Below are 15,099 nucleotides of genomic sequence, written 5' to 3' on the forward strand. Positions count from 1 at the left end.
CCAGAGCATGGATGTCCTTCTAATCCAGTGACCAGCAAACTCTCTCTGTAAAGGGCCAGAGAGCAAATAAATTTGGCTTTGAAGCCCATAGGATCTATGTTAACAGCCACTCACCTCTGCCATAGTTAGTAACAAAGGTAGAGATAATATGTAAATAAATGAATGTGGCTATATTCCAATAAAACTTTATTTACGAACACCAACATTTCAATTTCATTTCATATGATTTTCTTTTTCTTTTTTTTTTTTTTTTTGAGACAGGGTCTTGCTCTGTCACCCAGGCTGGAATGCAGTGGCGTGATCACAGTTCACTGCAGCCTCGACCTCCCTGGGCTCAAGCAATCCTCCCACCTCAGCCTCCTGAGTAGCTGGAACTACAGGCACACGCCATCACACCCAGCTAGTTTTTTCGCTTTTTGTAGAAATGGGGTCTTGCTATGTTGCCAGGGCTGGTCTCAAACTCCTGGGCTCAAGTCATCCGTCCGCCTCAGCCTCCCAAAGTGCTGGGATTACCGACGTGACCCACTGCATCTGGCTTTCATATGATTTTCATGTCACAAATATCCTTTTTTTTCCAACCATTTAAAAATATAAAAAATATTCATAATCGGCTGGGCATGGTGGCTCACGCCTGTAATCCCAGCACTTTGGGAGCCCGAGGCAGGCAGATCACAAGGTCAGGAGATCGAGACCATCCTGGCTAACACAGTGAAACCCTGTCTCTGCTAAAAATACAAAAAAAAAAAAAAAAAAAAAAATTAGCTGGGTGTGGTGGTGGGCGCCTGCAGTCCCAGCTACTTGGGAGGCTGAGGCAGGAGAATGGCATGAACCCGGGAGGTGGAGCTTGCAGTGAGCTGAGATTGCACCACTGCACTCCAGCCTAGGCGACAGAGTGAGACTCCATCTCAAAAAAAAAAAAAATTCATAATCTGCAGGCCATACAACAGCAGGCTGTAGTTTACAACCTCGCACTCTAAATTCCTTTTTTAAATAATTTTTTGTAAATATGGAGTCTCACTATGTTAACCAAGCTGGTTCCAAACTCTTGGCTCAAATGATTCTCCCACCTCAGCCTCCCAAAGTGCTGGGATTACAGGCATGAGCCACAGCACCCGGCCTGCTGTAAATCCATATGTGTATATCAGCAGATATGACAGACTGTTTTAGGAAAGTGCAATAGGAAAGGTGGCTCATGCCAAGCCCTGTACTTAGCACCGTAGTATAAGAGTGCTCACTATAGCTGGACACGGTGGCTCATGCTTGTAATCCCAGTACTTTGGGAGGCCGAGGTGGGCAGATCACGAGGTCAGGAGTTCAAGACCAGCCTGAGCAACATGGTGAAACCCCATCTCCACTAAAAATACAAAAATTAGCCGGGAGACGTGGCAGGCACCTGTAATCCCAGCTACTTGGGAGGCTGAGGCAGGAGAATCACTTGAACCCGGGAGGCAGAGGTTGTGGTGAGCCAAGATTGCATCACTGCACTCCAGCCTGGGCGACAGAGTGAGACTACGTCTCAAAAAATAATAATAATAAAATAAAATAAAAATAAATAAGAGTGCTCGCTACACCTGACAAAGCAGGCAATGTATTATCCCCCATTAACAAATGAGGAAAACTGGAGCTCAGAGATATGAAGCTACTTATTCAAGGTGACACAGAACTCAGTGACAGCCTTCGCACTGGAATTCAGGCAGTCTGACTTGACTCCATATGTTTTTTTTAGAGGCAGGGTCTCCCTGTGTTGCCCAGGCTGGAGTGCAGTGGCTATTGATAGGTGCAATTATGGTGCACTGCAGCCTGGAGCTCCTGGACCCAGGCAATCCTGAGTAGCTGGGACTACAGTCCCACACCACTGCACCTGGCTTTGATTATGATATACTGTAACTTTGTTACATAATAAAATGATATTAATAGCAAAGATGATATTAACAACAAGCTAAAAATAAAAGCTTATTAATATGCCAGGAGCCTTTTAAAGCACTTTATTTGTTTATTTTTCTTTTTTTTGAGACAGAGTCTAGTTCTGTCGCCCAGGCTGGAGTGCAGTGGCATGATCTCGGCTCACCACAACCTCCACCACCCGGGTTTAACCGATTCTCTTGCCTCAGCCTTCCGAGTAGCTGGTATTACAGGCACCCACCACCATGCCCGGCTAATTTTTGTATTTTTAGTAGAGATGGGGTTTCACCATGTTGGCCAGGCTGGTCTTGAACTCCTGACTTCGGGTGATCTGCCCGCTTGGCCTCCCAAAGTGCTAGAATTACAGGCATGAGCCACCATGCCTGGCCTAATGCACTTTATAAACTGGTATCTATTCTTCACAGCAATTCTAAGAAGCAATAATTTTTTTTTTTTTCTGAGACGGAGTCTTGCTCTGTCGCCCAAGCTGGAGTGCAGTAGCGCGATCTTGGCTCACTGCAACCTCCGCCTCCCAGGTTCAAGCGATTCTCCTGCCTCAGCCTCCCAAGTAGCAGGGATTACAGGCGTGCGCCACCATGCCTGGCGAACTTTTTTTTTTCTTTTGAGACGGAGTCTCACTCTGTTGCCAGGATGGAGTGCAGTGGCGCAATCTTGGCTCACTGCAACCTCCGCCTCCCAGGTTCAAGCAATTCTCCTGCCTCAGATTCCCAAGTAGCTGGGACTACAGGTGCGCGCCACCACGCCCAGCTAATTTTTTATATTTTTAATAGAGATGGGGTTTCACCATGTTAGCCAAGATGGTCTCAATGTCTCGACCTTGTGACCCATCCGCCTTGGCCTCCCAAAGTGCTGGGATTACAGGCGTAAGCCACCGCACCCGGCCGGCATTTTTTGTATTTTTAATAGAGATGGGGTTTCACCACGTTGGCCAGGCTGGTCTCAAACTCCTGACTTCAAGTGATCCGCCCGCCTTGGCCTGCCAAAGTGCTGGGATTACAGGCATGAGCCACTGCGCCTGGCCACAGAAATTCTTTTTATCTCCATTTTACAGGTGAGGAAATAGAGGTGTGAGAGGTCCCTCAGCTTCCAAGTGGCAGGGCCCAGAATGAATTCCAGGCCATCCGAACCCAAAACCCATATTCCTGACCATGGTCTCCTCCTTTCCAAGGCTCCAAGCACCTCTCCAGCCCCGGTCCCTGCCAGCCCCACTTACTGGCCACCTGCAGCCACACTTGGAACCACTGAGTCACATTCAGGATCTCCTGGCAGGTGTAGTTTCCCTCATCTTCCAGGCTTAGCGATTCAATGTGCAGGGAGGTGGCATCCACTAGAGAGAAGCGAGGCTCAGCTGGCCGGAGGCTAGAGTTGGACGAGAGAAGGAAGACAGGCTCCGAGTTGTTCCGGTACCAGGTCACCTGGCCCCTCAGTCCCGAGATGTTGCCACAGTGCAGAGTAACATTCTCATGAACTTCTCCAATGACAACAGCCTCCAATCCTGTACAAGGCAAGATCAGGCTGTTACCACCCTTCTTAATTTCTAAACAATGTCCCTTTTTGGACAGTCCTCCTATATTAGGATTTTTTAAAAAATCAGGTATATGTTCTTTTTTTTTTTTTTTTTTTTTGAGACAGAGTCCCACTCTGTCACCCAGGCTGGAGTGCAATGGCACTATCTCGGCTAACTGCAACCTCTGCCTCCCGGGTTCAAGCTATTCTCCTGCCTCAGCATCCCAAGTAGCTGGGATTACAGGCACGTGCCACCACGTCCGGCTAATTTTTATATTTTCAATAGGGACAGGGTTTCACCACCACATTGGCCAGGCTGGTCTTGAACTCCTGACCTCAGGAAAGGTCAGGCTCATGCCTGTAATCCCAGCACTTTGGGAGGCCGAGGTGGGCGGATCACAAGGTCAAGACATCGAAACCAACCTGGCCAACATGGTGACACCCCGTCTGTAATAAAAACACAAAAAATTGTGGCCGGGCATGGTGGCTCACGCCTGTAATCCCAGCACTTTGGGAGGCCAAGGCGGGCGGATCACCTGAGGTCGGGAGTTCAAGACCAGCCTGACCAACATGCAAAAACCCTGTCTCTACTAAAAATACAAAATTAGCTGGGCGTGGTGGCACATGCCTGTAATCCCAGCTACTAGGGAGGCTGAGGCAGGAGAATCGCTTGAACCTGGGAAGCAGAGGTTGCGGTGAGCCGAGATCGCACCATTGCACTCCAGCCTGGGCAACAAGAGCGAAACTCCGTCTCAAAAAAAAAAAAAAAGTACAAAAAATTAGCTGGGCATGTAGTCCCAGCTAGTTGGGAGTCTGAGGCAGGAGAATCACTTGATCCGCCCGCCTCGGCCTCCCAAAGTGCTGGGATTACAGGTGTGAGCCACCGTGCCTGACCATATGTGTTCTTAAGATGCAATAACACATACAGAGCAGCTGGGCGTAGCGGCTCATGCCTGTAATCCCAGCACTTTGGGAGTCCAAGACAGGCAGATCTCCTAAGGTCAGGAGTTCGAGACCAGCCTGGCCAACATGACAAAACCCCGTTTCTATTAAAAATACAAAAATTAGCCGGGCGTGGTGGCACATGCCTGTAATCCCAGCTACTCGGGAAGCTAAGGTGGGAGAATGGTTTGAACCCGGGAGGTGGAGGTTGCGGTGAGCCGAGATTGCGCCGCTGCACTCCAGGCTGGGCGACAGAGCGAAACTCGGTCTAAAAACAAAACAAACAAACAAAAAACACATACAGAACGTCTGGTATGTTGGGACTCTTGGCCAGTCACTGACAATAATGAACTTGTAGTAGGTAACAAACATAGCCCCAGTTGTCCACCCAGTCTGCCCACCATCCATGCCCCATATAACTGGGGGGCCATCCCACTTTTCGTGAGGACTCAGCCATGAGCCCTGTTTTGGCCAATGGGATGTTGGGAATGTGACACAAGCAGAGTCTTTAAAGTGTTTGTCTATAATCACTACAGAAATGCAAATCAAAACTGCAATGAGGCCGGGAGCCGTGGCTCATGCCTGTAATTCCAGCACGCTGGGAGGCCGAGGGAGGCGGTTTCAGTTGAGGCCAGGAGTTCGAGACTAGCCTGGCCAACATGGTGAAACCCTGTCTCTGCTAAAAATGCAAAAATTAGCCAGGCGCGGTGGCGCACACCTGTAGTCCCAGCTACTCAGGAGGCTGAGGCACGAGAATCACTTGAACCCAGGAGGTAGAGGTTGCAGTGAGCCAAGATTGTGCCACTGCACTGCAGCCTGGGTGACGGGGCAAGACTCTGTCTCAAAAACAAGAAAAAAACAAACAAACAAACAAAAGGCCGGGCTCCACGCCTGTAATCCCAGCACTTTGGGAGGCCGAGGCGGGTGGATCACCTGAGCTCAGGAGTTCGAGACCAGCCTGGCCAACATGGTGAAACCCCGTCTCTACTAAAAATACAAAAACTTAGCTGGGCATGGTGGCAGGTACCTGTAATCCCAGCTACTCGGGAGGCTGAGGCAGGGGAATCACTTGAACCCGGGAGGCGGAGGTTGCAGTGAGCCGATGTTGTACCACTGTACTCCAGCCTGGGTGACAAGAGTGAAACTCTGTCTCAAATAAATAAATAAACAAACTACATGGTACAGACCCAAATTGTCTCAGTGGCTCCAGCCTGGCCCATTCTAGATCAGCCTTCAGCTAGTCATCGATCCCCAGGCAGATCAGCAGAGCCACCTAACCAACCACCCCAGCCTGTGGGTAATAAGCACTACTGTCATTTTGGGGTTGTTTCTTATACAGCATTACTGTGGCGATCAATAATTGATACAGAACCCAAGTGGCTTTATTTGCCTAGAAATCCAGAAGGGGTAGAAAGAAGACGGCTTTGGCTTTGTTTCCACTGTCCCACTGCTCTCTCCCCCTCTCCCTCTCTCTCCGCCTCTCCCTCTCTCTCCGCCTCTCCCTCTCTCTCCGCCTCTCTGTCTCTCTCCATCTCAAATGGCCCTAGAGTTCAAGTTCTCTCAGAAGCCCCATGCAAGAATGGGCTGGCAGTAGGGACTGTGTGCCCACTTTGGACAAGGCACTGGGAATCCCACTGTGGACACAACACACAGAAACCTCCAAGAGTTCACAGTCTAGTGAAGAAAAGAGACAATAAACTGGCAAGTACAATGCAGTGTGATAAACACCAAGATAAGGCCTCAGAGAAAGGGCTCCTAAGTCCAACTAGGGCAAATGTCAGGAAACACTTCCCCCAGGAAGCCAAACTGAGATCTGATGGACAAGTAGGAATCAGCCAAGAAAAGGTGAGGATGGGTTCCCAGGCAAAGGGAGCATGTTCAAAAGCCCAGATCAGCAGCCGCAGCATGTTAGAAATACAAATTATCAAGCCTCACCCCAAAACACCTAGATCAGAAACTGCGGGAGAGCAGCAGCCCTTTGTGTTTTATTTATTTATTTTTAACAAATCGGCAATTATTTTTTTTTAAGAGATGGGGGTTGGGGGGGGGTCTCACTCTGATGTCCTGGACAGTCTTGAACTCCTGACTTCAAGTGATCCTCCCACCTCAGCCTCCCAAAGTGCTGGGATTACAGGAATGATTCATTATACCTGGCCCAGCATCTGTGTTTTAGCAAGCCCTCCAGGTGATTCTGACGCCCATTCAAGACTGACAAGTGTCCGGGTGTGGGTGTGCCTGCTCAGGCCTGTAATCCCAGGGCTTTGGGAGGCTGAGGTGGGCGGATCACTTGAATCCAGGAGACTGAAGCTGCAGTGAGCCACAATTGTGACACTGCACTCCAGCCTGGGCAGCAGAGACACCCTGTCTCTTTTTTTTTGTTTAATGTAAATAATTGTTTTTTTTCTTTTTTAGAGATGGTGGGGGGGCTGGGGGGGGGTCTCACCATGTTGCCCAGGCTGGTCTTGAACTCCTGGACTCAAGCATTCCACTCAGACCCACCTCGGGCTCGCAAAGTGGTGGGATTACAGGCGTGAGCCGCCACGCCCAGCCAACCCTGACTCATAAAAAAGACTGACAGGTGCTAACGGGCATTAGACTGTCACTAGGTAACAAGAAGCAAATGCAACCCATTTTGCTGAGAAGTTTCACAATTGTCCAGCCCCCTCCACAATCAAGACCCAATACAAAGAGGCTGCAGGAATAGGAAGATGGGCAGAACCTGTTGGGGTGATAAAAATGATGAATTAGTGGTGATGGCTGTATAGCCCTGGACTACACTAAAATCCCCTGAGGGGTACACTTTAAAAGGGTGAATTTTGTGGCATGTAAATTATATCTGAATAAAGCTGTTATAGAAAAAATAAACTGCCACTTGCCCCTGGCAATCCTTCCCATTTAAGTGAAAGAGTCATCATTATCTGTATTTGGCCTCTTGTCTGCTTAGAAGGGGCTCCCTTTGAAAGATCTGAAGCCAGCCTGGAGCCCCAGGAAGTTCTGATTCTCCCACCATTTTGGCCACACCATTCCCAAAAGACTGTTCAGCCAAGTCAGGATGAAAACAAACGAACAAACAAACAAAACACCAAATTTTAAAAACTAAGCCACTTGCTGAAAGGTGGAGAATGCCATCTGATGACAGAGATTCCAAAACAGCAAGAAATGCTTCTGAGCAATCACTTTAAAAAGCAGGTGAGGGCCGGGGGTGGTGGCTCACGCCTGTAATCCCAGCATTTTGGGAGGCCGAGGCAGGTGGATCACTTGAGGTCAGGAGTTGGAGACCAGCCTGGCCAACATGGTGAAACCTCATCTCTACTAAAAATTAGCTGAATGGCCGGGCGTGGTGGCTCCTGCCTGTAACCCCAGCACTTTGGGAGGCCAAGGTGGGCAAGATCAAGAACTCGGGACCAGCCTGGCTAACACGGTGAAACCCCGTTTCTACTAAAAATACAAAAAATTAGCCGGGCGTGGTGGCGCACACCTGTAATCCCACCTACTCGGGAGGCTGAGGCAGGAGAATCCCTTGTACCTGGGAGGCGGAGGTTGCAGTGAGCCAAGATCGCACCACTGCATTCCAGCCTGGGTAACAGAGCAAGACTCTGTCTCAAAAAAAAAAGCAGGTAAGAATTCTTTTTATTTATTTATTTATTTACTTTTTTTTTGAGATGAAGTCTCGCTCTGTTGCCTAGGCTGGAGTGCAAGGCGTAATCTCGGCTCACTGCAACCTCTGCCTCCAGGTTCAAGCAATTCTCCCGCCTCAGTCTTCTGAGTAGCTGCGATTACAGGCACCCGCCATCATGCCCCGCTAAGTTTTTGTATTTTTGTAGAGACGGGGTTTCACTGTGTTGGCCAGGCTGGTCTTGAACTCCTGACCTCAGGTGATCTGCCCACCTCGGCCTCCAAAAGTGCTGGAATTACAGGCGGGAGCTACCGCACCCAGCCAAGAATTGTTTTTAAATTATTAGGATTGGGAACCCAAATTATCCAGTGGCAACCGCCACAAGGGAAAGGAAGATGAACTTTAGAGTTACAGATGCAACATGTGTTCATGCAAGGGGCAGGTCTGCAGGTTGCATGAACCTAACTCCTTGGCAAAGAAATAAAGGAACAGTGGCTTGGAAAAAAGCCATGGTGAAACTTTAGTCTTGGAACTTGAGCTAACATTGTTTTCTCCTCCAAGGCATAGAATGACATGATCACAAAAGAAACCATTTGAAGGCATTTCACTTCTCCTGGTTTGGCTTACTCCATTCTTTTTTAAACCACTGTATCTGAAGGTGCCCTTGGAGATCATCTAGTCCAGAGATGTGGCTGCCCTGTGGGCTGGGTTGAAGATGAGATTGAGTCCTGGCTCAGTGGAAAAAGAACACAGTCATCGATTAGTGATGTCTGACATAGACATGGAAGGGGGTAGTTCTTGCCTGGCAGTCCTAAACCTCCTCACTTTACTACTGAGAAAATTGAGATTTAGGAAGATTAAGTTATCACTTAAAGTCCCAAGCAAATCACTGGGAGATGTGGGATTGTGACTCAGGTCACGTTACTCTGGTCTCCTGCACCAGACAGGATGCAATGATAAAATATAGTAACAAGTTTAGAAGTCATTCATATGGTGTCCAGAGGGTCCTTCTTGCCCCCCAACCTTAAATGTACAATAGAGAACCGAAGAGGGAGTAATATAAACTCCCTGATGCTGCCCATGTATTATTATTTACAGAGTAAGAGTTATACCCAAACATTTATTTATTTTTTTAAAGCAACTTTTCCCAAGAATAACCTAGGATTTACAATCCGGGGTAGCTAGTGGATGCATATAAGTTGTCTGGCATTGAATGTCAGGAGAAAAAATTTTTTCCCCAAAAACTCCCAACTTAAAAAACAAACACACAACAAAAATACACCAAGCTCAGGAAGCCCCCTGGCATCATACACAAAGGTGAAGCAGGTCTGGGCATCAAAATAGCTGGGCAAAGGCCCAACACGGTGGCTCACACCCATAATCCCAACACTTTGGGAGGCCGAGACAGGAGAATCGCTTGGGTCCAGGAGTTTAAGACCAGCCTGGGCTCAAGCGATTGTAGAGACCGTCTCTACAAAAAAATTTTAGAAATTAGCTAGGCGTGGTGGTGCACGCCTGTAGTCCCAGCTACTTGTAGGCTGAGGTGGGAGGATCAGTGCAGTGATTGCACCACTGCACTCCAGCCTGGGCAACAGAGCGAGAGCCTGGCTCGAAAAAAATAGCTGGTCATAGCAGTGGAGATAGGTTCCCCATGGGGCGGGTGGCAGTCAGCCTGAAAGCCAGGTCATTCCAGCAGGATGACTTCATCCCAGGGTTCTTCTCACTTCCCAGGTTCCTGGTGTTCATCGTGCAGGAAACACTGCAAACAGCTGGGGAGATGGGAATACTTGACAACCACCTTTCACGTCCAGAGATGACCAACTGGGAACTGTCCTCCCCCATCACACACACCCCAGCACAGTGATTACTCAGCCAAATGCCTGCAGGGCCAGCAGGTAACACCCATGACTGAAGGTGGCGGGGCAAATATTACAACAGGGAGAGGTGGAACAAATTTGGGCTCACATGCCCTAGATAAGAGGATGACCACTGCCCAATTCCAACTGGGAAAGCAGGCCCCGTGTTGCCAGACCTTCAGATTTTTCCAGATAAACTGGAAATCTAGAGATGTTATTGTTTTTAAATGGTTGGTAAAAAAAAAAAAAAAAAAAAAAAAGCAAAATAAAATTGTATGAGCCTAATAATTAGGAACTTTTGGCACTTGCTGCTAAGAAGCTCCAGCATACTTTACAACCCATCTCCAGAAACGTGCAAGAGGAGACCCGTTGGGTGGAGCAGACCCGGGAACACAAAAAGTAGCGCTCTGCCTGCATCCTGGCAAACTTCACCACCTCCTGGCTCCATCTCCTCTCCCTGCACCCCAGCCTCCTCCCAGCTTGTCACATTCCCAGCACACAGTAGGCATGCTGGTGAATTAAATTCAAATATATATAAATAGTTCAATCTTTTTACATTCTACATATTTTTGTAAGCACCCCCCCAATTCTTTTTTCGTAGCAAAGCAGACCATAGATGAAGCATTTCAGACCTTTTGTCAATCATGTCAAGTGTGAGGGGAAGTCTTTTATAAGTCAGCCAAGTATTTCAAAATAAAAAGCTTTTCCAAAAGTAAAGGCGGAAGACCCCGCTTTGAAGGCGCTGGTCGGCACAGGAAGACTTGCAAAGGTGTGTAGGGAAGTCCACCGGTTACAGGTGTAAGGCGAGTTCAACCTTGGGCAGAGGGAGGAGAAAAATAAAGTGGGAGTCTCGAGTTTGAGCACCAGCGTATCAGGTATTACTAAAACCAGAACGCGAATTTACCTCCGACGCTTAAAAAAAAAAATCACTTTCCCGGCACACGTGCCTCTTTATTTTGCCCCCGCACGTCGGCTCGGCTCGGCTCCTCTGCAGCCTCACCGGCTGCCCACCCCAGGAGGCTGGGGGTATCTCGCCCCGCACCGGGCGCCCGGGAAAATTCCTTCCTGCAAAGACGGCCGAGCTGCGAGCAGGAAACCAAGACCCTCCTGGGGCAGCTTCTAGGCTGGGGCCACCACGGATCCGGACGGAGTCGGAGGGAATTGGGTCTCTCGCTGTCCCCTCCCCACCGCTGACTGGGAAAACTCAACTTTTCCCTCCAGATCACGGCCCCTTACCTACGGCGACCCAGCCGGCCAGGAGCGCCCCGAGGCAGACGAGGACGCGGGGCTCGGGCGCACTGCCGCCTGCGGCCATCTCGCCCCAGATCCCGGCTCAGGAAACGCAGGCTCGGGCTGGGCTGGACGTGTGTGCCCCAGGGCCCCGGGGCCCGGGGTACCGAGGGCTCCTCCCAGGTCCTCGGAACGGCAGAGTGGCCCCCAGGAAGGATGCTTGGCTGAGCCGAGTGTCCAGGGCCGGCAGCGGAGCTCGGCTGCAGGCTCGGGTCCCCGCTCCCGAGCGCCCTGGCCGGGGAGGGAGGGCGCACCCCGCCCCCTGCGCCCGCCTGCCCACTCCTGCCGGCGGAAAACAACAGGAGCGGGCTCCCTCCCGCCTCCCAGCCAGGCGGGAGCCCAACTTCCTCTACCTTGGCCAGGGAGGAGGGCTTTCTGCCGAGGGCGCGCCGAGCCGGGTCCCGCCGGGCCAGGGGCGGGGCGCGGAGGCTGGGCCCTCCCCAGTCCACTCCGCCCGGGACAGCAGTACCGAGTCGCGGGGACAGCGGGCGGGACGGAGCCCTGCAGCTGCCGCAGGACGCACCCCCCCGCCGCTGTCCCGGGCTGCAGAACCCGGAGGAAGCGGTTGCCAAGCTGCAGAACGCAGGACCCCCCTGGCAGTCCCCGCTGAGCGTCTCGAGGGATTCCCCTCTGTGTCCCTGGGCGCAGGGCGGGCGCCAAGGCCGCCATCGCTTCCTTTCCTTACCCTCTGCAAAAGGGAGCCAGAGAAAGATGATCCCCTGACTTTCAGCCAAAGCAGCCACGAGACTCCGGTTCTCCAGTGAACTGGCTGGGACCACACAGTGACAGCGAGAGCCAAGGAGTCCCCAGGACGTGTTTCTCAAGAGTTTTGTTTTTGCTTTTCCCTTTTTAGTGCTCCCACCCCCTACCCAGTCAGATTCCCAGGCTAAGCTCCTCTCTTCCCTGCCATGCCCTCATCCCATTCTGTCCTGGGGAAAATGCGGCTTTGATATCCTCAGGAAGAGCCATCCATAAAACAGCCCTAGGAGAAACTTCTTGTTTCAAATAATAATAATAATAATAATATGGCAGGGCGTGGTGGCTCACACCTGTAATCCCAGCACTTTGGGAGGCCGAGGTGGGCGGATCACAAGGTCAGGAGTTCGAGACCAGCCTGACCAACATGGTGAAACCCTGTCTCTACTAAAAATACAACAATTAGCCGGGCATGATGGCGGGCGCCTGGAATCCCAGCTACTGGGTAGGCTGAGGCAGGAGAATCGCTTGAACCCAGCAGGCGGAGGTTGCAGTGAGCCGAGATCACGCCATTGCACTCCAGCCTGGGCGACTGAGCGAGACTCCATCTCAAAATAAATATTAACGTTAAAAAAAAAATCATTAGTTCTGTTGTTCAACGGTCCCCTTATTGAAATGCTTCTTCCATGAGGAAATCCTCTTGAAACCACTTAAAAAAAAAATGTTTCTCCTGGTGAACTGAGCAATGAAGCTGAACAGTTCTGCCTTTTTTACTTTTCTGTTTTTTATTTTTTTGAGACAGGGTGTCACTCCAGTTGCCCAGGCTAGAGTGCAGTAGCACAATCATACCTCGCTGCAGCCTCAAACTACCAGGCTCAAGTGATCCTCCCACCTCAGCCTCCCGAGTAGCTGGGACTACAGGTGTGCAGCACCACGCCCAGCTAATTTTTGTAATTTTAGTAAAGACAGCGTTTCTCCATGTTACCCAGGCTGGTCTCGAACTCCTGACCTCAAGTGATCCACCTGCCTTGGCCTGCCAAAGTGTTGGGATTACAGGTGCGAGCCACCGCGCTCAGCCCTTTTTTATTCTTTGCTCAAATATTTTTAAATAACTGTTCATCAGCCGGGCACGTTGGCTCATGCCTGTAATCCCAGCACTTTGGGAGGCCGAGGCAGGTGGATCACCTGAGGTAAGGAGTTCAAGAGTAGCCTGGCCGACATGGTGAAACCTCGTCTCTACTAAAAATACAAAAATTAGCCCGGTGTGGTGGCAGGCGCCTGTAATCCCAGCTACTTGGGAGGCTGAGGCAGGAGAATCGCTTGAACCCAGGAGGTGGAGGTTGCAGTGAGCCGAGATCGCGCCATTGCACTCCAGCCTGGGGAGAAGAGCGAGACTTCGTCTCAAAAAAAATAAATAAATAAAAAATAAAATAACTGTTCATCAGATTCTTGACAGGAATTTTGTTTGTTTGTTTTTTGAGACGGAGTCTCTCTCTGTTGCTGCATGCTCCGCCTCCCAGGCTCATGCCATTCTCCTGCCTCAGCCTCCCGAGTAGCTGGGATTACAGGCTCCTGCCACCACGCCCGGATAATTTTTGTATTTTTAGTGGAGATGGGGTTTCACCGTGTTAGTGTGGGGAAAAGCAAGAGAGATCAGATTGTTACTGTGTCTGTGTAGAAAGAAGTAGACATGGGAGACTCCATTTTGTTATGTACTAAGAAAAATTCTTCTGCCTTGAGATTCTGTGACCTTACCCCCAACCCCGTGCTCTCTGAAACATGTGCTGTGTCAAACTCAGGGTTAAATGGATTAAGCGCGGTGCAAGATGTGCTTTGTTGAACAGATGCTTGAAGGCAGCATGCTCCTTAAGAGTCATCACCACTCCCTAATCTCAAGTACCCAGGGACACAAACACTGCGGAAGGCCGCAGGGACCTCTGCCTAGGAAAGCCAGGTATTGTCCAAGGTTTCTCCCCATGTGATAGTCTGAAATATGGCCTTGTGGGAAGGGAAAGACCTGACTGTCCCCCAGCCCGACACCCGTAAAGGGTCTGTGCTGAGTAGGATTAGTATAAGAGGAAGGCATGCCTCTTGCAGTTGAGACAAGAGGAAGGCATCTGTCTCCTGCCCGTCCCTGGGCAATGGAATGTCTCAGTATAAAACCCGATTGTACGTTCCATCTACTGAGATAGGGAAAAACCGCCTTAGGGCTGGAGGTGGGACCTGCGGGCAGCAATACTGCTTTGTAAAGCATTGAGATGTTTATGTGTATGCGTATCTAAAAGCACAGCACTTAATCCTTTACCTTGTCTATGATGCAAAGACCTTTGTTCACTTGTTTGTCTGCTGACCCTCTCCCCACTATTGTCTTGTGACCCTGACACATCCCCCTCTCGGAGAAACACCCACGAATGATCAATAAATACTAAGGGAACTCAGAGGCTGGCGGGATCCTCCATATGCTGAACGCTGGTTCCCCGGGTCCCCTTATTTCTTTCTCTATACTTTGTCTCTGTGTCTTTTTCTTTTCCAAGTCTCTCGTTCCACCTTACGAGAAACACCCACAGGTGTGGAGGGGCAACCCACCCCTTCAGTTAGCCAGGATGGTCTCGATCTCCTGACCTCGTGATCCACCTGCCTCGGCCTCCCAAAGTGCTGGGATTACACGCGTGAGACACCACACCCGGCCTGGAATTTTTTTTTTTTTTTTTAGACAGAGTCTCCCTATATCATCCAGGCTGAAGTGCAGTGGTGTAATCATACCTCACTGCAGCCTCAACCTCCTAGGCTTAAGTCAATCCTCCCAGAGTGCTGGAATTACAGGCATGAGCCACTGCACCCAACTTGGTTCTTGCTTTTCATGTTTGACCTTGTGGAGATCCTATACTAACCAGACCTGTTTCCTGTATCCTCAGTACCTGCCAGCTAGTTGCCATTCTAATATACATTTGTTGAGTAAACAAATGAGAGTTGATTAGTTTTGATATTGTAGTTCCTCAGCTTTTCTGGCAAATACCTTACATCCTCACCTGCAATAAACAAGTGGTAAATAAAATCAGTAACTGGGCCAGGCAAGGTGGCTCATGCCTATAATCCCAGCACTCAGGAAAGCCAAGGTGGGCAGATCCCTTGAGGTCAGGAGTTCGAGACCAGCCTAGCCAACACAGTGAAACCCCATCTCTACTAAAAATAAAAAATTAGCTGGGCATGGTGGCGCATGCTCGTAATCCCAGTTACTTGAAAGGCTGAGGCAGGAGGGTTGCTGGAATC

The 15,099-nt window shown here is 50.0% G+C and overlaps 1 protein-coding gene across 5 annotated transcripts in view; it reads right to left on the reverse strand.

Annotated features, from left to right (window-relative positions):
* VSIG10 (V-set and immunoglobulin domain containing 10) overlaps positions 1–12,535 on the reverse strand; it is a 41,578-nt gene extending 29,043 nt beyond the window's left edge. For 4 of the 5 annotated variants that reach the window (XM_063785036.1, XM_063785035.1, XM_063785034.1 and 1 more), the window contains exons 1-2: positions 11,487–12,535; positions 3,137–3,418 (exon numbers count right to left, since the gene is read on the reverse strand). In XM_063785036.1, coding sequence (XP_063641106.1) covers positions 3,137–3,418; positions 11,487–11,802 — 598 coding nt within the window. In that variant the 5' untranslated portion in view covers positions 11,803–12,535. The other variant, XM_016924339.4, reaches the window with a different exon arrangement.
* Positions 12,536–15,099: the final 2,564 nt, after the last annotated feature.

This window comes from Pan troglodytes, chromosome 10 (assembly GCF_028858775.2).
Source record: "Pan troglodytes isolate AG18354 chromosome 10, NHGRI_mPanTro3-v2.0_pri, whole genome shotgun sequence".
Classification (NCBI taxonomy): domain Eukaryota; kingdom Metazoa; phylum Chordata; class Mammalia; order Primates; family Hominidae; genus Pan; species Pan troglodytes.